Source organism: Bactrocera dorsalis, unplaced genomic scaffold (assembly GCF_023373825.1).
Source record: "Bactrocera dorsalis isolate Fly_Bdor unplaced genomic scaffold, ASM2337382v1 BdCtg145, whole genome shotgun sequence".
NCBI classification, from domain to species: Eukaryota; Metazoa; Arthropoda; class Insecta; order Diptera; family Tephritidae; genus Bactrocera; species Bactrocera dorsalis.
Genome location: NW_026038196.1, coordinates 25,058 through 50,000, shown reverse-complemented (window position 1 = coordinate 50,000; position 24,943 = coordinate 25,058). Strand labels below are relative to the sequence as shown.

Genomic DNA, 24,943 nt, shown 5'->3' with positions numbered 1-24,943 from the left:
CGCTATATATAACAAACCTTATGTATTAGTATAGGAGTTATATATAGTATGTGTATATATAAAATAGCTCAAATTAAATCGCTTCGATCCTCTTGTTAACGTTTGACACCCTAAAGTATTTCCCTGGTTTTAATTCTTGCAAGTTGCAAAAGTATAAAATATTCGGTTGCACCCGAACTTAACGCTTCCTTATTTGTTTAAAATAAAGTTTTGCTAATTTACTTCTTTAATATTTTTGTGTTGTTTACATTTAAAATGCAGCTCTGGGTCAGATACTTTTACCATAGATAACCTGCACGTCTACTGCATGAGATAAATGTCAATCAGTTTTACTACATATTGGAATTGTAAATTTTTGTTGTGGAATTGTTCATCGTTTATAATAAACTTTCTTATTACATTATTAAGGAATTATTGTAGGAAAGCAGAGAATTTATGAAGATATAATGCATTTCCAAGGGTACGCGAATCAAGTAGTGCACCACTTTGAAGAGAATGATGATTCTCGTTCCAATCACTACGACCCAACCGCATACGACAGTGAAGAAGGTACAGAAATCATTTTATTTATTTATTTATATATATATTATTATTTTCTGTAACATAATTCATTTACACAGATACTGACGATGCGAGTGAAACGGAATTTCGAAACAACAGTCGGAGCAGTAACGCTACAAACACAACAAACGGTGGCAGCAATCACGAATTAAAAGAACAGTATGTCACAATTTTAATTTAGTTTTTATACAAAAAATAAATTTGTCTGTTTTAATTTGCAGAGTATATCAGCACAAATTAGCCATATTGAATAAACAACGAGAAGAACTAAAACATCTCGTACATCCGGACTACGTGAAGCGGATAAAAAAGCTTGAAAATCAGTACAAAGAACGCTTAAGACTGAATGAAATCCACAGAGAATATCTAAAAGAGTGTGTTGAGAAAGACTATCAAGCAGAGCGACGAGCAGCACTTAAGGAGTATGAAGAGAAAAAGGTAACTAATATTATTCTATTCATATTCTTATAATTATCCATAAATGTTTTATGTCTTTTAGATTGATTTGAAGGAAAATATTCTAGCCGATTTAGAAGAAAGGAAGAAGCTCATAGAGAATGAACGGTACAATTTGGAGCTAACGAATGACTCAACGGAAGTAAAACCAACAGTAACGCGCAAATTACGCAGGCGACCAAATGAACCCGTTCCAGTAGTCGAAAAACGGCGGAAACCTACAACTGGTCAATTACTTGTATACCTGTTGGACGACAAAGAAATTGATAGTGATATGAAGGCCATACAAAGAGGCAAGATATTAGCAACTAGTCTGCTAATAAAACCTATATCTATATGATAATTAATTTTATACGACTTTTTATTGTAGCGATGCAGCAAAATGGTGTCGGAAACGTTCCTTTCAGTAATCTGCAGCAGGGAGGTTTACTCTCAGAAAGTACAAATGCAAACACTGTCACCAATATTGAGACACGTATTGAAGATGGAAAACTACTGTATCAAAGGAGATGGTTCCATAGAGGCCAACAGGTTTATGTTGAGGGCAAGGATTTGGTTAAATTCGCAGCTACAATTACCGCCATAGGCAATGAAGTGGTAAGTAATACTTGTATAATAAAAATATATTTTTCAACAACATTAAATATCATATAAATTAAAATGCAGGTATGGGTCAAAAAGACTAACGATAGTAAAGTCAAAATTAATATGTCTCATTTGGCTAAAGGCAAAGTTACTATTAAGCGACGAGCCAACTGATCCAACGCCAAAAGCGGCGCTTTCAGCTGCAGTCTTAACAAACCTAACACTCCATTTATGGTAATGACAACAGCAAATAATTGATAAATTTATACAAATTTAATAAATATGTAATTTTATCAACGTGTAATTATAGATGTAGTATTTTATATTTATATCATAATGTATGTCTCGCAATAACTTATTTATTATTCCAACAAGAAAAGTCGTCTTTTAATTAATAATTAAATATAATTAGCCTTACACATGTAAAAAGTTCAAACAACAATAAAAATTAGATTATGTTTATAACAAAAGAGTATTACAAAAATTCATGTTTGTGTAATAATTTTGGAATGCGCTGAGGTATGCTGGACATGTACATATAGGTATATGTTAACTGTTGGAAGTTGTTATAATAAATCGAAATCGGATAAATGTATGAATCAGAAGATAAATGATGTTTGTAAGGAATTAAAATATTGTATACATATAAGATGGAAACGATATGTTAAGGGCGCAAAATGTGTCAAAGTTAATGATTGTTAAATTATTATTAAAATATTTCTAGACGAAAATTATTACATTTTCCCATTATGATACTGCGTACAGGCCGCTACCAACAAAATATGAGATTTTAGTTTTTTTTTTCAATCTTTTGCTAAGCTCATGAATTCGGCGCAAATTTTTTCATTTATCTCTTCTACACCTGGTATATCTGGCATAATCCACGTATCATCCGTGCTCTCCAAAGCCTCACTGCATATAGGACAAGTTTTATTATTGACGTTCCTAGGGGCATAAATCATTTATAATCGAAGCATACAATTAATTGGATAATTTTCAAACCATTGTTCAATGCATGGCGTACAGAAACTATGGGTGCAAGGCAGTATTACTTCCGTTAATCGGTCTAAGCAAATGGAGCACTCATCAACATGTTCAGAATGTGAACATGATGAAGGGCTATTTAGACCGCTTGAGGTTTCGCTGCTTGAATTGCGACCAATATTTACAAGGGAATTTACTCGTTCCATTATCATCGATGCGGTTATATGGTTGTTTACAGCAGATGCTGCGCCTGCCATTTCATCATCTATTGGAGTTTGGGAAAGTGAACTTCGGCGTGAACACTGCTTGAATAAGAAAAATTAGAAAACTTAACTGGTATTATGATTTTCGTATACCAATTGATTTTCGCTCGACATTAAACTTTCTAGATGAGATTGGAAAGTTCTGAAAACGCACAGGAATTGCTTTAAATTAAGAAATTTATAACTCTCGATTTTCCTAGTAGAAGGATCTACTTTTATGCAAGCAATTTTCACCATCGCTTTCCATAGCATAGATGTGTCTGTACCGCGCTTGATAAGGAATACCAGCTGCTTACCATTTGGGTCAATACACTTACGGGACCTGAAAATGAGTTCATTTGAAGATCAATTACTTGATTCGCTAAAAAATAAATCCATATCCTTACAACTCATTTAAGTTGTCCAAGCATGCTTTAAATTCTTCATAACTTAGAGAGTTTATTTCTGAGAGTACTTTGGCATGGCGAATAACTTGCATGTGAACGGCGTCCACTGTTTCTGGAAGGGTGCTGTCGCTAATAGATTGAACTTGTCCCATTGCACTTTATATTGGATTCTTTGTAATAACATATATGTATATTTATTTATTTTGCAAATTTACTGGCTTTTTGATTTCATTAAAATTTTAACACATCTTTGTACTATATTTCTCAAAACGTCCCTTGATTTCTTGCTAATACGTTTAGTGGAGAATTGACAGAATTTACAAACCGACAAGTTAAAATTGACATTTCTGTTGCATGTGTGTGGGTATATGCGAAACGAATTTCAATGATAAAGAAATATACACAAAGAATGCAGCTAGGTCGACATAAAACTTACTCTACAAATGGGTATTTTTTGGTATTTACTACTTTAAAATAAAATTTTTTTTTGAGAATTTTTATAAAATTATTGAACATAGGATGCTGCATATAAAAAAACGTTTGGATGTCAATTAAAGTATAGTCCAATATGTTCTCCTTTAAGCCAAAAAATATTAGTTTCCTATTTTCTTATCGCAGTGGCATTCACAATTTTGGCATATATGTACTTTGTTATGATTCAATTTAAGGATAACAAGAGCAGAATAATCGCCGTTGTTATTCCACACGACTTTCTTCTCTGCTCTGAAAATATTCGACGCAGTTCCCGCCGGGGAAAGCAGAGGAAGATCTTCCACATGACTTTGCGTCCTAATAACTCTTCAATTTCGTATATACAGGGTTCACTTTCTTTAAATCGTTGGACTTTCCCTAAAACTGTTTAACATGGCAAAAATTACTTTATTATTTTCTAAAGCTGTGATCAACCAAAACCGTTGACTGCAAATTTTAGACATCTTATGTGGCAAAAAAAAACCATCAACATTCACACGATCAATTCAATTTGGCATGTACATTGGACAATGCCAATTATATTTTGCGCCAAAAGTAACTTTGGTGTAAAATTTTCACAATTCGCAATAACATTTTGCAGACACACAGATCACTATTCCACTTTGTAAAAACACCGCATTTTAAAGATTCTTTTATTTTTTATTTACTTCAAAATAAAAAATCCCGTCTGGAAAATCATTTATAACTAAATAAGTGGTTACAAGAATATTTTTATATCCACTTGTTATTGTGGCCGTGCACCACGTCCGAATCCACCACGGAAATCAACATCGGCAGCACCAGGACCAGCATCTCCCTTCTTGTCGGGTCCACCCGGCGCACGTCTGTAAGCAGTACGGTCCTCACCGGTCTTGGAAGAGTCACCAGTACGAGCAGATGCCGCTGGGCGGGGACGCATTGTCTCTGAGCGTGCTGGACGTTTCAATGTGGCTGGCACAATTTCAGGAGGCAAATGCAAGTAACTGCGAAGGTACTCAATACCCTCGTTGGTCAAGTACCAGTAATAATGTCTCCATGCGAATTGTTCCTTAACCAGGCCACGAGAGTGGAGCGATTGCAATGTTTTGATAACATGCAAGTTGGGAATGGTCTCCAGCTCAGGGTGCTTGGGAGCATGGAAATCCTTTTTGGCAACGATGACACCCTCTTTGAAGAGATACTCGTAGATAGCTACGCGATGAGCCTTTGGCATAAACATCCTGAAACAAGCATGAAAAAAAACAAAATCAATACACTATTCACTGAATTTCAGTCAAGATATAAGTTTATTGATGTGATATCAATGACCGTTTTAAATGATTTGGTTGTAACCTTATATGAAATTTAATTATTCCGAATGTATTAGTCTTGAACACACATCAATTTATACATTTATGATCAGAATATTTTTCACAACCATTTTTTAATTCTGTACACATATCATTGTAGTGATTACACAGATTTTCAACGATAAATTTTAATATTTTTTACATACTTTAGCGTCTTTTGTGGAGCAGTCACCGGAAAGAAAGGAAAGGTTAGTTGACAGCTGTCATTTTGGCGATTCAGACATTCAGCACTTCAGCGCTGCTGTCATTTTTTTCATTCAGCGCATTGCCAATTACAAACACTGCCATTAATTGTGAATTAGTCATCACACATTTTTTCAATAAGTTTATAAATTAAAAGATAATGAAAGCTTTCAACAAATAAATGAACATATGACAAAAAAAATAAAATAAAACATTTAAAATATATAATACGAGAAGGAATAACAATTATGTATAAAAACTTTAATTCCCTTCATCAACACAAACGCTATTGTGAATACTACTTTTTAAAAATTTTCAAGATCATTAATTTCATATTATGTATGTATATATACTTATTTATGTAATAAATACAGGGACTTCTGGTGGCAGGTTAACCAAAATCACTTAGAAATATAACTTAAGAATAAATATATGTGTATATACAGCCCTAAACGGAAGATGTGTTAAATAATTGTGAATACGTCAAAGGATATCACACATTTTGTAAGGCGGGAAGTCGGCCATTTTTATTAATAGGTCATATTAGGGGCGGAGCAAGGGATGGGCTGATTGAATAATTTTTTACATTCTTGAGGGAGACGTACATACTTGAGAGCATATTTTCAAGCAATTTTTAAATTTTTAATTTACACACTGAACGATCGGCATAAAACTTGTTAGAGACACGAAAATCATCGATTTTATCTATTAAAATAAAGCGCAATACAAATACAATCACCAATCATATGGAGTAGTCAGCCGGAATAGTCAAATATTAATTACATAGGGGCTGGATTAAGTTTTCGTCCAATTTTGAATTTGTTAAGAGGAAAAATACACTGCTATGATTAAAACATGTTCTCTTATTTTCTTTGAGATAACTCACAGGTTGAGCTATATATCCAGTATAAAGTCGACTGGAAGTTCAAAAAATTTTACATTAGGTATATGGGGCCTAACGGAAGTATCGACCGGATCCAGCGCATTTTTGACATTCAGACTGACAATCGTCAATAAAGGATCCTCTCTGAATTTTAGTTCTATATCACATTGATCGATATTTTCGGTAATAAGTCAGCTATAGGCACTGGCGTCTACATATTCGGTACCTAGGAGATGAAACAGTTTTTGCTCGGTTTGGACAATTTTTGGTCACAAGGTGGCACAATGCTAGTTCACTATTCGGGACAAGTTTTACCTCGCTACATTAATCTAATAATGCCTTATTTGTATACTGGAAAGTGAAAGGATCAGATGGAAATTAGAATTTTGTTATATAGGAAGTAGACGGATTTCAACTATTTAAGCACTGTTACATAGGAATACTATAAGAACCGAATTTAATTGAAATCTGTTGAGCAGAGACATGTGACGTGAGACATGTGATTCCACCTGAAGATGTGTGGTGCCAAGGCCTTTGTTCAATTTTGATACCGGCGCCATCTTTTGTCATCCTGAGTGTAAAATTTAATGTCTCTTGATTTATAACACTTTTGGTAGTTTTTAACAAAACCGTTGTATGGTGAGTGGGCGGGGCCTTAATCCGAGTTCACCTATTTTCCTACTATCGTAAGGAAGGTTGAATTTATTGGTTCTGTGTTAATTTAGGTGATATAGCTTCATTGATTCGGAAGATATAAAGAATAAACTTAATAGAAGGCGGGGCTACGCCCACTTTTCAAACATTTTCAAACCACATTACCACTTATAAATATGGTGCTTTCGTTGTTCCATCGTAATATAAGTTTATATCCCTATTATGTTGTTAGAGTTTCAGAAATTAATCCACTGGAGTACAATTTGTTGCACCCTGTAATGTCTGTCTTCTGCTCACACGCAGCACTGATTATTTATTCACTGGTTATTCCATGGACTTTGATAACAAACTTTTACCGGTGATTATCGAATAAGACTTACCTGCTTACCTCATTGAAGAGCAATCAACTAAAAATTCCTTACACGTATAGTTATGATTTATTTACCAGCTTAAATAGATAATTTCAAAGTTTATGAATACAAATTGAAATAGTTAAATTTTGCTTACCTAAACCGATCGCTAGACGATAATTTCATTCAGTAAACTTTCAGTTTCTGTAAACACTAGACAATAATTTCACTAACTAAACTCAAAAGTGTAAGGCGGTCTCAATATAGCATGTTCGACCCCTACAGCTCAAATCAACTAATTATATGATTATTAACTTTACTGGTTTGTAACCACAAACCCTATTTATTGGTCGTGCGACTGACTTTTCTCTTACGAACAACTATGACTTTTCACGCGTTGAGGTCCTAAGGGTTCATCCTTTGCCAGATTTCGGGGTCTAAAATAAAACAATATCATACTAGTTCTAAAAGAACATTAAATGCAACCTCACTTTTCATCTAATATTTATATTATATAAATATATAATAAATAAATAAATAAAGAAACCCATTAGTAAACTGTCCGGTATATGTAATTCCGATGTTTTTTTGACTGGTAAACTAGTATATTTATTGAGTCAGATAATCCTACTTGTAAACTATTATATTTCCTTGGTAGTTTGATCATAATATACTGAAGAATTTGTAGTTGTTTTTAGCGTCCGGGCCAAAGTCCAGCATCCTGTTCTTTGTAATAAATGTTATCATTGTTTATATACATATATGTTTGGTACATAGGTCGGGTATATTGACACGTGAAACTATATGCCATATTCACGTGAAAGCATATAGTACATACTTTCATGATAACAAACAAAATAAAATACGACGATTACCGAATATTACAGAATATTTACGAAGCCTTTATTAATTTTCTTACATACATATCGCTCATTTGCTGCAAGACCGGCATAAGTCAAAAAAGAAAACGCGTTTAAAGTTTTCACCTAATGTTTATATTATATAAATATATAATAAATAAATAAAGAAACCCATTAATAAACTGTCCGTAAATGGTATAATTTCGATATTTTTTTGACTGGTAAACTAGTATATTTATTGAGTCAGATAATCCTAGTTGTAAACTATTATATTTCCTTGGTAGTTTGATCATAATATACTGAAGAATTTGTAGTTGTTTTTAGCGTCCGGGCCAAAGTCCAACATCCTGTTCTTTGTAATAAATGTTATCATTGTTTATATACATATACGTTTGGTACATATGTATGTAGATCGGGTATATTGACACGTGAAACTATATGCCATATTCACGTGAAAGCATATACATACTTTCATGATAACAAACAAAATAAAATACGACGATTACCGAATATTACAGAATATTTACGAAACCTTTATTAATTTTCTTACATACATATCGCTCATTTGCTGCAAGACCGGCATAAGTCAAAAAAATCGATTCGCCAGAAAACGCGTTTAAAGTTTTCAACTTACTCCAATCTTACACTGAAAACATGAAATATATTCTCTTCTCAAGCGGAGCATATAAGAGGTATTCATATGAATTTTTCACTCAACATGAAGTATGATATAACGAACAATTCTGCATCATTAACTGAAAAATCACGTTTTTTGATTTATGCCGGTCTTGCAGCAAAAGAGCGATATGTACTTCAACAACAAATAAAAGGTAAAATCGTTATGTTAAGATGTTAATGTTAACAGAGGCGGGCTTTAATTATTTATATTGAGGCCTTAAAGTGATTTCTGCTTAATAATTGGCCTTAAGAAATAAATATTAAATCATGATAACAAACAAAATATAATATGACGATTACCTGGCAGAATATTTACGAAGCATTGATTAATTTTCTTTATTACTTCTACATCAAATGTAAGGTAAAATCGTTATGTTAAAATATTAATGTTAACAGAGGCGAGCTTTAATTATTTATATTTAGGCTCTACAGTGATCTTTGCTTAATAAATGTCTTTAAGAAATAAATATAAAGAACACAGGCTATTAGAGTTTAAGGAATAAATGTAGAGATTATTTATATACGCAACACAACATAAAACTTAAACGTTTATATTGTATCACAGCAAATTTATGAGAATATATGTATATATAGCATATGATTAGATTTATATAAACCGATTTCCTAATGCCGATAGATTAGCCGAGCGTTTGGCTGCGATATTACGCGTCATATTGTATAATATGATTTTTATTTAACATTGGTATAAATGTAGTGAAGCCATTATCAATACGTTTAACCCTATCTTGCCAACCAATAATAGATGTAAGTATTACTATATGCGCTAAGAAATATGAAATCTTACACTACATATATGTAGTATATGAGAAATAAAACTGTCTGGGTATATACTAATACATGTGCATAAAATGTCTACCGTTTAATCTTGAAGTATCGGGCTTTTGACAGCGATGGCTATAAAAGTTACCGACAAACATATACCAACTGCAGTTCATTCCCATATATTCGTGCGAAAGGTAGGGATTACGGTCTGATCCTTGTGCTCGGGTACGCAATAAAGTTTTAAGTTTACAAACGAAATGGCAGCGCGGCATTCTTTTGCGGCGTTGTCGCTGTTAATAGCAATATTTGCGCATAACTGCTATGCTGAAGAATCGACAGGTTTAGCGGTTTCAGGATCACCATTTAAAAATGATCTCGCTTACATGTTTTATAAAGAAGGATCGCAAATTGGAGCTGAAACATTGAATGCTACACTCAGAGCGTATGATGACTCCAAATGTCTAAGGGATATTGATCGCATATCACAGGCACTTGATGAATATTACGAATGGGCTATTGAGTGTAAGTTCCTTTGGTAATTTTTAAGTTTACACAATACTAAGACGTAAAATATTAATATCGTGTGAGGGTGTAATCAATAAAAATTTAGTTGAATCAGATGAAATAGAAATGTTATGAGATTTACATCAATTTGTGATAAATAATTCTTCAGTGATGTGCATGCATCCATTTATACCCAGAAGAGGGTATATCAAGTTTGCCACTCAGAAGAAAACGTCGGAAATTCTATCGAATATGTATGTATGTATATACATATATATATAAATTATCAGTGTGAAGAGCTGAGTCAATAAAGCCATATCCGTCTGTCTGTATATACATGAACTAGTTCTTCAGTGTTTTAGATATCGATCTGAAATTGAGCACATTTTTCCTTTAAGAAGTTGCTCATTGATTGAAACCACCAAGTCAACGCTAAAATCTGCGAAATAATTTTTCAGATCGGACCACTACAACATACATATATCTGCAATAAAAACTGAGAGATCAATATTAATCCTTGCAAGGGAACCTTTTTTTATTTAAAAAGATGTATTCACCAAATTGGGCACAGAATATTATCGAAGACTATATCATATCTGAAAAAATTTTTCAGATTGGACTACGATGGCATATAGCTGCAAACAAACTGAACATATAGTCCTTTTATAGACAACTCTTTTATTTAACGTGAATTCTTCACGATATTTGCATATAATATTGCCCAAGAAACGCTACAATCTTCGAAAAGTTTTCAGATCGGGCCACTATAGCATATAACTGTCATACGAACTGGCCGATCAAATTCTTAAACAGAAACCTTTTTTGTGAATAAAAAAATAAAATTCCTACAGAGCAAAAGGGAATTACCGTTTTTTCTTGTTTTGATTTTTTTCATTCGTTCTAATTTTTTTTTTGTCATTTGTGACTTTTAGAAATATTTAGAAGTACAACACTCACTTCCTTATAAGCTCAAATACCAATTTAATCCAATTATTTAAATATTCGTCATACTCATTTACAGTTATTGATTAATCTTTTAGTGATAATGAATTTTTTCCAATTGGCTTGATATAACCAAAAACCTTACTTAATCGATAAATCATACGCAACGATTCATAAATCTCTACTTTTTAGGATTTATTATCCAAGTCAGTGATAAAGCTGATGGAGTAGTCTACATAAGCATTTTGCTGGGAATACGTGCCGTAAATCACAATACAATCATAAAACGCCATAAATAGTTAAAATAGTAAAAATGTTATTGGTCTAATCAAAAGTGTAAAAGTGTATATGTATATCTTTAAATATACATACATATGTACATAAACAGCTGCCAAAAGATTTTAAGTCTTTAACGGAAGCAATTGCTACGACACAATGTACATGCATACAAATGCGTGTGAGCTAGTAGCAAATGCAAAGTTCAATTGCAGATTATCGGTAGATAAGCGATTGTTCTTTATTATTTAATACAAGTTGAAATCATAAATATACTTATAAAGTTATTAACATGAGCATATGATATTTTTGCAAACCTTGTCCTGCATATATGGTGTATAAAAATATGTGTACATACATACATATCAGATACGGAAATGCAAGTGGAACTGTATGATTGTTTTTTAATTTTTGTAACTTTAGAATTTTAATTCATTTCATTTTATAAAAATAGATTTTGGTAATACTCAACTCTACTACTAATATATAATATTAATACTAAGTTTTTCTATCTTTCTACCTAATATTAAATATTGATTTTTTTTTCAAAATGATTAAAAAAGCTAGATGCTTAGGCTGAATGTTAAGAAAAAAATTTCAATAAAAATACATCGACGATTTGCCATTTCTGACCGAAGTTGGACCACTAAAAAACTAGTTGGTTATTAGTGGAGAGCTCATAGCTCAATGCTACAAAACGATATTCAATACCCTGTTTCTGTGTTCTTCTAGAACGCCAACAAAATAGGAAAAAGTTTTATTCTAAAAAAAGTCGTATTCTAAAAAAATCGCAAAAACTAAATAAATACTTTAATCAACTTGATTTTGTTACATTACAGTTCCCGACACATGGGGTCGCCTACCAGTTGGCTTGATGTGGGGTCATGCATTGAGTTTCGGTGCCTATGAAGAATGTCTTGCCGCTTCTTGGCAATTCAGTGAAGATGATGTATTGCGCGGTCAGTACTGCCTAGCACGAGTACCAATCAAAAAATATATGGATGAGATTAAGCCACGTGAATCGACGGTTCAAGCAAGGATCAGTTACAAATACCAAAAACCCGAAGTATTCGAACTGGGTATTTGTATACCAAGTTCATGTTCAGCTGAACTGGGTAACCAAATATTGACTGGAGTAATGAATAAATACTACGATGCTGGAATTACTTCAACTATGATTGCCGAAAAATACTGTAAATATGAACAACCCGTGACGCTACGTGGTATCGACATTTTTGCTATGTAAGCGAGAGAAATATTATTACCCTATTAATGTTGCTCTATGATCATTTTTTTTGTGTATAATTTATAGCGTCTTCTTCAGCTTCATTGTTTTCTGCATGTTAGCCAGCAGTGTTTACGATTATATTAAAACGAAAAATAATGGTGAGTTATAATTGAGCACTGTTTTAGACTGCATACATTTATAAATCGTTTTTTTATTTTCAGAACCGAAAAAACCACTTTTCATTGCATTCTCTGTACTCACCAATGCGCCAAAGATTTTCACTGTCAAAAAGAGCAACAATCCTAATGTCATTCAATGCCTCAACGGTTTGCGTTGTTTCTCAATGATGTGGGTTGTATTTGGTCATGGTTACATGACTTTCTACGAGCTACCTCATATTAACAAAGATAAAGTTTATACCGTAAGTGACAATTCTTAGCGCTTTTATTTACATGTAAGTATTTAAAAAATTTCCGATTATCATTTATAGTGGATCCAAACTCCATACTCCATGCTAGTCCAAAATGCTACACTCTGTGTGGATACATTCTTTTTCATGTCTGGTCTATTGATGTTGTGGGGCGCATTCCGCGAAATGGAACGCACGTAAGTTTTCATATTGTATCTTATAGAGATTTCATTAATCAAACGAAGTTTATTTTTTTTTCTAAATAAGTAAGGGAAAACTGAACCTGGGTATGATGTATTTCCATCGTTATATTCGTTTGACTCCAGTCGTAGCTGTTGTTATTCTCTACATTATGTCACTTTACAAATATTCGGGCCATGGTCCTATGTGGATGAAGATCGGAACTCAAGATGAGCGTTGTTCGGACACATGGTGGGCAACGCTGTTGTATGTACAGAATTATGCATTCCCTAAGAAGATTGTGAGTACAAATAGTACAATAGTACATATAATATATAAAATACAATAAATATTATCTTTTCTCTTTCTCAGTGCATCAGTCAGTCTTGGTACTTGGCTGTCGATACACAGCTCTACGTTCTGTCACCACTAATTCTTATTCCACTTTGGAAATGGGGTAAAAAGGCGCTCGCTCCAATCATTCTTTTAGGTGTTCTCTGTATGGGCGGCACTTTTGCTACCTTCATGATTTGGAAGTTCACTCTCTTCCGTGTGGATGATGATCATGTTGATGATCGTCAACGGTGGACCTACTATCCGACGCACACTCGTGTACCAACTTGGTTGATTGGTGTCATCTTTGGTTACTTCTTATATACCAAGAATCGTGGTAAGCAAATTCCATTGGCTAAAAAATGGGTCATTACCGGCTGGGTGTTGGCATTTGGTGTTATGTTGGCCGATATGTGGGGACCTTATTGGCGTATCCTACCTGATACTCCTGATGCACCAATTATTGAAGGTGCATTCTACGAACCATTAAGTCGTGCTTCGTGGGCCATCGCTATCGGCTGGATTGTGTGGGCCTGCTACAACGGTCATGGTGGTCTCATCAATGATTTCCTTTCTTGGGGCTTCTTCACAGGCTTCAGCCGTCTCACATACTGTATGTATGTAATTCATAGAATTGTTCAACTGGTGAATGGTGGCCGTATTCAAACCGATACCCACTTTGGCGATTACGAAATGGTATACACTAATTGAAGTTTTGTACAAAACACAATGAAACTAAATGGTTTACTTGTTGTTTTATAGGTTCTTCGCTGGTGGCATGATTTCGGCATTTCTCTAACACTCTCCATATTTGCCACATTGGCTTTCGAGGCACCTATTTTGGGCATTGAGAAGGCAATATTTGGACATGGTCAAAGTAAACCAGTACCTAAAAAAATAGAACCAACATCTGCTCCTACTCCCGCTGAGAAGACTGACACTGAAGTGACAGTAGAAGTGGCCAAAGCTTAAGCACGACCGGCAGTATTACGGTCTCTACTCGAGTATTCTGATAAGTTCAGGATAGATATTAGCCAAAGAACCATTAAAATTAAATTCATTTAACGAAAACAAGAAATCGTATTATATACGTTTTACAATGTTAAAGAAAACTAAATAAATTGTATATACTTAACAAATATTATTATGGAATCAAGTTGATTTTTGTTTATTACTTTATTAACTTAAGTAGTTGAGATATGCCATGGAGCTGACCATAAAGGTGAAATTGTCACTCAACTCTGTTATTTTCACTCACAACTTTTATTTCATTGATATTAAATATTGTATATTTGAGAATTCTATTTGTACAAATGGGTTTTAACGGGTATAACGTGAAATATATTTAAATCACAACTAATTCTTATGATCTCCATTGACCAGTCGCAAAAAATATCAAATTCAAACTCCAAAGACAAAGTTTAGTATAAGTGCGAGTCGTTATATATTATGTCATGAATATTAATTAATTAATTTAAAACCAATTTTTAGATTGTCCTCTTAAGTGTACTTAAAATCGTATAATTTGATAATAATGAGTCTGGTAAAGTTTGCTTTGCATTACATTGTATATACTCATCAGAAGTCGTACAATAAAATTTCTTTCCGTCGGCTACTGCACTTTTATAGTTAAATAAATAAATATATGTATATACATATGTATATACACACAGACACCAATATGAAGTTTATTTCTGTGGTGCTAACTATATGTATCAGTAGCATCTGCCGGAAAGGTGTTTCTTAACCCAAAAAACTAGCAGAAGAGAGCACAAGTTGAGCGTAAGACGCTGCTAATGAAATTGCTGTTAGCAGAAAATAGTTACTGCTAAATGAAAATACAGCTGTTTAACATACTATATGTATATATGTATGTATAAACTAATGTCACACCTTATCACCTTATGGAGTTAAAAATACGCCGAAAGTTGGTTGAAGCTGTGTCTGTGGAGAGCTTCATTATACATGTGTATGAATATTCACTATAAGCAACATTTTTCGAGAATTCATGTTATAATGTACTATAGTATAATATGTTAAAGTGACTGCAAACCTAAAAGCTGTAGACTATGGAGAAAACAGCATTCTGTTCGGGACAGTCTGACTGGAAAGTTCATACCTTTTTAAAGAGAATGTTTGAATTATAATCAAACTGTTTGATTTGTAAGATCAAACTTTTAAACTTAAATAAGATCCTTACCACTGGTGGGGGGAAAATAAAGACTTATATTTAAGCTGAGAACTATTTCATTCTACGAGAAGTGTTTCATTCTACGTGAACTATTTTAGTCTGAAATATTTAACATTTTGTAGGCAATTCACCGAAATTATCAATTGCAATTATATCAGAGCGGCAATGCTATGTGGTGTGAGGCCAGCGCGATTGCTCCGAAGTTTTGCGGCCGAAGTTATAAACAAAGCGCTGTTGGTAAGTTATGGTAGTTTTGTTTTAAATTCTTATAAAATAGTTTTATAAATATTAATATATGTTTTCTATTTCAATTATATCTTTCAATTACTATCATAGTCCAAGTGCCCGGTGTCATCTACGTTGCCACACGTGAGTAATCCGATGTCAGACGGTGGCAGTAGAAGCTTCCCACACGTTTCTTTTGCTCAAGTTCATATATTTTTACTAGCTTTTATGTTACAATGTTTTATGCAATAACAAATATTATTACAGAAACAAAACCAAAAATTTACGAATTTCTTGTTTTCTTCTAAGAATTCTTTTTGGAACCAAATCCAGAAAATCCCATAATAGCTGCCATATCATCAGATAAACCGCCACCCAATAGATCGGTATCACTGGCTTTCCTTTTACGCTCTTTCCGTTTCTCTTTTCGATGCTCCTTGTAACGTTCTTCCTCCTCTTTAGCTTCACGTAGGCGCCGTTCCAGCTCGTAATCTTTTTGTTTTTCTTCCATCTTTTTTTTATTCGCTTGAAATCGTTCTTTTACTTGATCGGCAGTACTGCGCTCCACTTTCATGGACATGCCCAAATTACGTTGATGTTTTTTGCCATTGATATGATCAAGAAAATTAATTGAGTCTTTAACGACACAGTCGCATACATTACAATAGTAGCCACCAGATTGTGAGGTAGGAGTGTTCTTGTTTATAACAACGCTTTTTCCCAGTTTACTGTCAAGATCGACTTTGTAGTCCCGCCGCTTTAGGTTCTCGCGTTGTATGGGTTCTTCATCCTTTGGATTTGCCTTAGCCGTCTGTTTCTGTAACCTTTCCTGTGCCAGTCGTTGGTATTCTGTCTTATCCCATTTTCGACGATGATCATCCGGTCGCATAGACATTATAAACAACTTATTTAAAAACCTTCTTTAATTTACAAATATAATTCCACAAATTATCACAACTCAAGACAAGGCTCGAAGGACCAAATGTTTATAACTCAACAAAGATTTTTGTCTACCTTAATGCTTAAAGCTGAGAATGTTTCATTCTACGAGAAGAGTTTCATTCTACGTTAACTATTTTAGTCTGATTTTATTTAGTATTTTCACGTATTTATATATAATTTTTAGAACTATCTTAACTATCTTAATATATGTGTATGTGTGTATGTTCATATGTATGTAGCATATTGTTTATGCTACATGGTATGGTGTTGTTTTCAACCTATGTTATGTGACCTTGGGTTTGTTTTAATGTGAGTACATTTACAGGCAGTTGTTAACCCTAAGAACCCATGGGTTATCATTTGCAAACATCTTATCCTTAGTAATGTTTGTGTTATTGTCTGTTGAATGCTATTGTTTTGCATGACAATGCATTTTAAGTATGTTTATGTATATGTATGTGTATGTATGTATATTCAATATATTTGAACATAAATATCTAATATTAGTGGACTGCATCAATAGTAAGATTTAACAGTTGTGAAATATATACATAAAGGTTTTTAAATATAATGTTGTTGTCCGTCCTTTGGCAGCAACGAACAAGAAACACTATTTTTGGTAGAATTCGAGTATTATATTCAACATAGGTGCCGTCGAAGTCGATATACACATCAATTAAAGCGTCTTCTAAGTTTAGGACAAAAAGTGCATAGTAATAGCCTGGCACTTTCGGAAATCCCAACACCAAACCGTATTTTTTTCTGGATGAAATGGAAGTTCTTGAATCTCTTTAGGTTGCTCTTCGTCCCAAATGCGCAATTTTGCTTGTTTATATATGTATGTACATATATTGAGCCAGAAATGTTCCTCAACTGAACAAAACTTAGCTCGAAAACGTCAGATTTTCTTGGATATTTTCAAGAGCCCATAAAGCGAAGCCGTGCGCTGCATGCACAACATACTAACTATCCTTTAAAATGACATCTTGACGGTTGGCATTCGATATTGATTTATCATACTGTTCCCGCTGTTGTTTTAATGTCCCTCCCACTTCATTGTTAGCTAAATAGGCTTTACTCTCGAACTCTCGTTTTAAATGTCTTAAAATCGGAAACTCCTCTACTTCAGATGAGTTGAATATCATCTTGTTTTATTACATACATATCCGTTTCTTTTAGGTGGAATAGCATTATTATCATTTGTATCCTTATCTATTTCTTAATTTGTACCCAAAAAGACAGTTGTCGTCACGATAAGAAACAGTAAATGAAGAAAATACGCTTGTTAATGCACAAACACACTCATACGTGTATAGTGTTTAAATTAATAAACATACAAATCAGTTATTTTATTTTATAAACTTTAAAAAGTCCTTCTTAGGATTTTTTTCAAGTGATTGTTTCCAAGAGTTTATTGCTTGGAGTGAATAAACTATATGCGAGGATCAAAAAAGAGTCTTTGCAATTTAATTTGTTTAAAATCAGAACTATTACTTAGTGAATACTCTACCACACTTTATAGTTACAGAAATTGTGCTTAATAAAATAACAACAGGTTACATACATACATATGTATACATGGAAAGATTATAGAATTAACAGTTATAGTATTTTACAAATTGTTACATCGATCTCGAATATTATTCACATAAATTCTGTTGCGATATAGTGGTTGCAGTGGGCAATGAGGATCGTTTCGCAGGCTTTGTCTTGTTCCGTGGTAGTAAATAACTTTCTATATCGGCCACCGGGGCCTCAACAGCCAAATAAACGCAAACAGATACTAATAATGTTACACCAAAATTACTCCAAAAGCTCAAAGTCTGAAATTTAAAAAAAAATATATATATCATATCTGGAATGTACACATTCGCCTCTTCACCTACCACATCGTAATCAGAAAAGTATGTATTGGTTTTAATGCGTGACGCATTAATTGTTATCACAATCAAATGCCAAATGTACATACTATAAGAAAGCTTCGAAATCGGTTGCCACAAAGTCCAGGAAAGAAAACTATTTATCGGACCGCCATAGCCATTTATACAGGCATATACAACCCAGCACAACGCTAAAGGCCACGCTACGCGTCCACCAGCAAAATAAAAGGCACTCTCCAGTACGCTGGGATCGTTTCGGGTGGGCAGTGTATTTGGATACCAAGCAAATACCAATGTGAAGAGGGTACAGAGCGATATAACCCAACCAATGCTGACCCACCACTAAAAAAATGTTTACTAAAATTATTTCTAAACTTGGTTTATAGTAAATATGGGTTGAATTATCTTTACTTTTGATATTTTAGCAATGCGTCCATTATTGTAATGTAAATAGCAGCCAAATAAAAGACCGATCAACCAAGCTGAGCATCTGGTGTGTGTTGAATAGTATATTTTAGGCATTGCCTCACTTGCAGTGCCATAGTTGCTGCAATTGAATAATTGATAAATAAAATACTTCAATTATTACGTAAAATAAGATGTACCGTGCAATGTCGTAAATTGTATATTTATTTATCACAATAATCGCAAATAAACAAGCAACGAGCAATAAGCCAAAAGTTATTGTTATCCATATACCCAATTTCCTCCATTTCCAGATGAGAATTAAAAATATAGGCGATAAAAAAAATAATTGAGTATCCACAGCCAAATACCAGCTATGACCAAGGCACTAAAAGTAAATTAATTAAACGAATCAATAGAATTTAAAAATATGTATATTATTAATGTGTAAGATTGAGTTAAGAGCCTATTATATCAGAAGACATAGTGGGGCGTATGAGTGATTTCAGGTGTTTAATAGTCTGTGAAAGAATGATAACTCTGTATGTACCATAAATATGTACACACAATCAAATGATTTTATGGCTGAGTTTATATTAAAAGCAGCTTACGCCTTCGAAAATGTTAATGGCTTCAGAGCATATATGGACTACTATCAATACATTAAGTTACCAACACTCTACATTTCTCCATAACTTCGTTTAAGCTGATTGTATATCAAACATTAATTAAGAAAAAGTGATTCTGTAATTTTCTTCTTTTTACTGTTCTATTGTATTTAAATAACAACAACTCACCATTTTGCCAGCCGCTACATAATTTTGTACATACAATAACGTGGCCCACCAAGTATTGTCACATATTTTATTTGCAACACTAAGGCTCTTCCAAATGGGTCCATCATCCATATAATTAAATACAGACATGTAAAATAAAATGGCTACAGCAAGAATCGGAGTGAGGCGCAAATAACGGTGAATATACATCATTGGTACGTTGAGTATTCCATGATTTCTAAAAGTTATATGTTAATGGTTTAAAAAAAGCGAAATAATTTCTCACATACTTTTCCATTTCTCTAAAGGAGCCCATAATCAGTAGTAGTCCACTAAGAAAGAAAAATGAGTCCACAGCAATTGAGCCGCTCTGTTCAATCATCGAAAATGGCGTTTGTTCCCACTATATAAAAAATGTATAAATTAGATATAGAAGAGATATCATTATTTATTAGCAGCAATTAAACTTTTAACTCACTCACACTTTTAATATCGATTGAATTAATATTTGGCGACAGTATGCGATACAGGTAACAATGCAAGAATATAATCCAAAACAGTGAAAGACATCGTATGCCATGAAGACAGGGTATGTGTCCGTGCTGAATTTTTAATAATTGTTGCAGATTTTTAGGGATGGAAAAGGCAACTAATAGTTTGCTGGGTTGTTCTGTAATCGTATTTACAGTTACATATAGTTTTATTCACATAAATAATTCAAATTGTTCTTAACCAAAAACTTACTTCTTTTGTAACTATAAAGGTAGTCAAAGATAGTACTCAGCGCCATCAGAAGTGCCAAGGTAATGAAAAGTATACTAAAATTAACAAATGAAAATTAGTTACTGTTACTTTTTAAATTAAAATATTATTGAAAAACAGCAAGAAAAAGTAAACTTCGGCTGCCCAAGTTTTAATAACCTTACAGCTGCATTTCGTATACGTAGCAACTATTTACATATCGTCACCTGAAATGCAAAATAACTCAACAAAATTTTCGGAACTTTACAGTGGCATGAATGAAATACGAAATAAAATGGAACATGAGTGAGAAAAAAATGTTAATATTGGTTAAAACTGGTTTATATATGAGCGCAGAACCAGAAAATGTTGAACATTTGTAATATTATGTATGTAATTTGAAGTAATGAAGCGTAATCAATAAGACACTCAATTTCGAATTTTTTGATGATACGTTATTTTTCATTTCAGGTGACGATATATACAAAATTGTAACTAAATATGAACTTCTAACCGGCTAACGGTTTGCATATAACGAAAAACATTTTGATTGTTCTTTCTAGCCACATTGTTTGATATAACTGAACAACCTTCAAGTCGAATTAGTGTTCTTAATGAGGAAAAAAGAATATTTATCTTGATTTTCTTCGCCAAATGAATTAACTTTTTTCAATTAGTAATCAGCACAATAACTTGGCATAGTAGAATCTTGTGACCCTTTGCTCCTTCTCCAGGTAGTCGTTCTAGATTATACTATGTGGATACCGGTCTATTACCTATACGGTCGATGGGACAATGTTTGCCTTCTTCGTAGCAGGTGCGCTAAGTTTACTGTTTTGACTGTGCTTTGATCTCCGATGTGTTCGAGTGAATCCATGTTTCGTTGAACGTTACAAAACAATGCAGAATCTCAAACACTGCAATGTAGTTTTCAACCGCAGCACACATCGAGCTTGAGCTTGCTCATGCCCAATATTTCATTAATATTATGTTAAGAATCTACACTTTCCTTTGAGATGCCTACTGTTTTAGCTATCTCGCAAACCTCGAATAGGCGGTTTGTGAATAAGTGATTGTGGACTTTCTCTTTCACCGATAGTCGTTTTTGAGCCATTAAAAGCTGACGTGTGATCACTTTGAAACTCGTTAATGGCTCTTCAAATGGTCACCATCAACAGAAGAAGAAAAAACGTATCCAAGCGCTCTTTGATTTCATTGCTCAACGTCGCTTCCAAATAAAAGAATCGAACCACGAATAAATATGGCTTTATTCCTCTATCCATTTTTCCAAAATCCGTACACAAGTCCTCGAATCCGATTCGTCTAAAGTTTTAAAATGCAAATACATTTCGCCACTAATATTTTTACCACAAATTTGGTGCGATGTCTTGTCGGAGCCGATTGACCCTTCGTTTGAGTCTCTTGATGACTTCCACGCAAAACTTGGCGTTGACGGTTTGTCCAGGATTAACAAATTGATGGTGGATGATGTCAAAAAAGACAATGAACATTGTTTTCGCTTTGGATTTGTGCTCATTCATCAGCGACCTCTTTCCGGCCCATCAAAAAGGCCTGGTGCCACCGAAACACATCACTTCTTGCTGAAGCAACATCTGGCTCTCCGAGCCTCGTCCTCTACCGAATCCAGTAGGTGCGCGCACGCTCCGAAGTAAAGTCGCGACGGAAGAAAATCAGTCCTATTACTTTCCAGACTAACCCTGTAATATGTATGTATACCCATACAATTGTTATAATATGGTTTCTCTTCTAGTCCCGCCCAATGCGATTAGATATGGGAACTCTTGAACGCTCTATGTGTTAATTTTTTCATTGTTTTTAACCTTAAACAGTGCAGCACTTCACAAGGAAAAAGTATTTCAAACAAAGTCTCTAATATCTCTAATAATGTGTACTCTTATGTATTAAGTGTAAATATGTAGTAATTGTAAAAAAAAAAATCAACATGTACTTACATTGCAACCCAATCGAGAGGCTCAAGTTCAACATGTTCGCGCGTTGAACAGGTGGATGCGATCAGCAAGTTGGTTGTTGTATTGAAACTTAATTTATATGAATCTGCTAAAAACTCTTTCAAAAGCTTATCAAATTCATCTGTGCTACATTTGTTTGGAAAACATATGCCTAATTGTATTTCAGCATTAAAACCAAAAGCAGTCAATTCGAGGGGAACGTTGACCTGACAATATTTACCCAACAATGGTGAGCTTATGTCGAGGCATTCATCGAAATTTCCCATCTCCATACGATGACCATATAGTATACCAGACGGGAATTTTCCCCAGGCATCAAGCACTATAAAATATTAATGTAGAACATATAATAAGTAATTTTCGATCAATATATATGTATGTACATACTTTTCAGTGCCCAATTTTCATTGTTTTTTAGCGCATCTCCCACAATTTTTAGATCTGCTGAACACTCTAAACTCACATTATTCGATTTTGTAAATACATGAAATTGTTCGAAAAAACTAATGCCGAGCGCATGATTGACACTTTGCAATTTTTCACTTCCGCTAGCAGACACCTCTGTGGTAATAATAATCGCAATTATGATGTAGGTTAGTTTCCTACACCGCCAAGACGCCAGTGTCATTGTAGCTACGTTTTGCTTATTACTCAGTGCAATGCCACTACGAATTTCGAATTTTCACTGATACTAGGCTAATAATGCGAGGTGAAATGGTTGGCGGTTGATTTATAACTTGTCTACGATGAGCATTATTATTTATAGGCAGCTGTCTACGCAATACCTGTCGATTTGAGTTATTTAAGTAAGGCAACAACTTAAACTTGCACTTCAATCTTTTGAGTGCTCATATGTAGATAAGTTATAAAATATAGTATGAGCAAATTAACCGCTTACAGTGTATTGTAAATGAACTATAAGTTATAACAAATAAATATTTGATAATCGCCTCAAAAGAACGCATTCTCCTGAAATACAAATCATCAAATGTTAACTGGACTCAAACAGTAAGCATAAACCGTTTCGGTACTCTCTCTCTACCCTGTCTTACTAATAGTCCGACGATGGCATCGATAGAGTAAAGAAAAGAAAATTCGAAACTCGTCGTGTTCCCATTATTTTGATTGAAGTGGATATCTTATAAAGATTTCACACGAAAATCATCGCTCAGTCATATTGTTCGCCCGATCTGGCTCTTGGTAACTCCTTGTTATTTCCGAAATTCCAATTCACGCCTCTGTGAAAGGCCAGAACTTTATACATAGTACTATATCTATACTATATACTACCGAAATAAATTCCTTTCAATAAAAAACTTCTCTGTTATCAGATATGTATGAGAGATAGAAAAGGATGCTTGACCTTGACTGTAAGCCAATAACTCAATTAATTTTACATTTAAATAATTCTAAAAGACTTCTTACAAAATTCAAATAATTATTTCTGAAAGGTATTTTATGCAAATGATACACTGTTTTAGTAGAGTTCCTCTAGAAAGGAAATCAGGTGTTTGCTTAGAATTGAGTGATGCCTTATTCACATTAGTGAGTGGCTAATATTTGAGAACTGCCCGAATGTGTTTATATGTATACATATGTATATACAAAATATTCATATTCATATCTATATTTTCAATGGACTATCAATATAGAAAGAATAATACTATTTTTCTTGATATTGATTAGATTTTTGAAAATGCAGACACTACATATACAGTTGTCTTTATGTATATATAATTTAGTTTACAAACCTAAAAGTTTGCGTCAACGCCATTAATTCCACTTGATAGTGCATTGACCTATATTAAAAGTTAAATATCATATACAGTTTTGTCATTAAATGCTCATGTCATTCCCAGCTGGAAATATTTAACGTTCAAATTATTTATGGTCACTGAGTTTGCACTCGATTTTTTTTGTCTCGAAAATTATATGGCAATAAATATGTAATTGTAACTTTTATCACCGTTTTGCTGCGCGCAAAAAATAGTAAGACTTTTTAATTTAAATTTCGCGTCTACAAGATACATATATTACCTATTACCCAAATGTTGACAACCAATACATTTTAGGGCCCCCAGTTGTCTATATGTGACTCTAAACCTCAAATATCTGGACTTTTTTAAGATGTAAGTATTAATGAAATTCAGATTCATATTCGGTTACACCCTAACTTAGTCCTTTCTTACTAGTTTTATATTTCATTTTCTTTTAATATTTCTCAGAAATAAGCTACACTGATATTCAACTCCTTGATGTTCCAGTCAACCGCTCTAGCACAGTGTTGAAAACCAACCAACCAAATACCAATAAAGAATTAAAGATTAATAATACGTACGCCGATTTTGTTTTGTTGATTAAGTTACTGAAAATACCGAATTTCAAAACCAAACCCGTAATAGGGGATTAAAAATCTACCAACACATGAAAATATCACTCAGCGTTTGAGCTTTGCAGCAGAAAACATACTCGTA

General features: G+C 33.6%; 6 protein-coding genes and 1 long non-coding RNA gene across 7 annotated transcripts; 3 read left to right on the top strand and 4 right to left on the bottom strand.

Annotated features, from left to right (window-relative positions):
* Positions 1-307: 307 nt before the first annotated feature.
* On the top strand, positions 308-1,906 carry LOC105233316 (sin3 histone deacetylase corepressor complex component SDS3). Its single transcript, XM_011215365.3, has 6 exons — positions 308-549; positions 621-720; positions 783-999; positions 1,061-1,310; positions 1,388-1,614; positions 1,684-1,906. Exons 1-6 carry the CDS (start codon positions 447-449, stop codon positions 1,774-1,776), a joined length of 990 nt encoding a protein of 329 aa, XP_011213667.2. The 5' UTR covers positions 308-446; the 3' UTR covers positions 1,777-1,906.
* Positions 1,854-3,554, bottom strand: LOC105233314 (RING finger protein 141). Its single transcript, XM_011215364.4, has 4 exons — positions 3,236-3,554; positions 2,943-3,171; positions 2,605-2,888; positions 1,854-2,547 (listed from the first exon to the last, which is right to left on the bottom strand). The coding sequence occupies exons 1-4, from the start codon at positions 3,385-3,387 to the stop codon at positions 2,406-2,408; spliced, it is 807 nt and encodes a 268-aa protein (XP_011213666.1). The 5' UTR covers positions 3,388-3,554; the 3' UTR covers positions 1,854-2,405.
* A 791-nt stretch (positions 3,555-4,345) lies between these two features.
* On the bottom strand, positions 4,346-5,338 carry LOC105233313 (40S ribosomal protein S10b). Its single transcript, XM_011215363.4, has 2 exons — positions 5,202-5,338; positions 4,346-4,926 (listed from the first exon to the last, which is right to left on the bottom strand). The coding sequence occupies exon 2, from the start codon at positions 4,923-4,925 to the stop codon at positions 4,452-4,454; it is 474 nt and encodes a 157-aa protein (XP_011213665.1). The 5' UTR covers position 4,926; positions 5,202-5,338; the 3' UTR covers positions 4,346-4,451.
* Positions 5,339-9,599: 4,261 nt separating this feature from the next.
* LOC105233312 (nose resistant to fluoxetine protein 6) lies at positions 9,600-14,474 on the top strand. The gene is made up of 8 exons (XM_049461846.1): positions 9,600-9,968; positions 12,008-12,410; positions 12,481-12,554; positions 12,618-12,817; positions 12,887-13,002; positions 13,073-13,286; positions 13,358-14,014; positions 14,081-14,474. Exons 1-8 carry the CDS (start codon positions 9,704-9,706, stop codon positions 14,288-14,290), a joined length of 2,139 nt encoding a protein of 712 aa, XP_049317803.1. The 5' UTR covers positions 9,600-9,703; the 3' UTR covers positions 14,291-14,474.
* Positions 14,475-14,738: 264 nt separating this feature from the next.
* Positions 14,739-17,833, bottom strand: LOC125780162 (zinc finger matrin-type protein 2-like). The gene has a single exon (XM_049461847.1). It carries the CDS (start codon positions 16,627-16,629, stop codon positions 16,039-16,041), a length of 591 nt encoding a protein of 196 aa, XP_049317804.1. The 5' UTR covers positions 16,630-17,833; the 3' UTR covers positions 14,739-16,038.
* Positions 17,834-17,981: 148 nt separating this feature from the next.
* LOC105233311 (nose resistant to fluoxetine protein 6) lies at positions 17,982-23,215 on the bottom strand. The gene is made up of 10 exons (XM_011215361.4): positions 22,857-23,215; positions 22,452-22,791; positions 20,482-20,555; positions 20,220-20,407; positions 20,028-20,140; positions 19,759-19,975; positions 19,162-19,349; positions 18,968-19,103; positions 18,563-18,898; positions 17,982-18,499 (listed from the first exon to the last, which is right to left on the bottom strand). The coding sequence occupies exons 1-10, from the start codon at positions 23,095-23,097 to the stop codon at positions 18,317-18,319; spliced, it is 2,016 nt and encodes a 671-aa protein (XP_011213663.2). The 5' UTR covers positions 23,098-23,215; the 3' UTR covers positions 17,982-18,316.
* On the top strand, positions 19,813-20,220 carry LOC125780163 (uncharacterized). Its single transcript, XR_007423593.1, has 2 exons — positions 19,813-19,952; positions 20,046-20,220. It is a non-coding gene; the product is annotated as an uncharacterized LOC125780163 (long non-coding RNA).
* Positions 23,216-24,943: the final 1,728 nt, after the last annotated feature.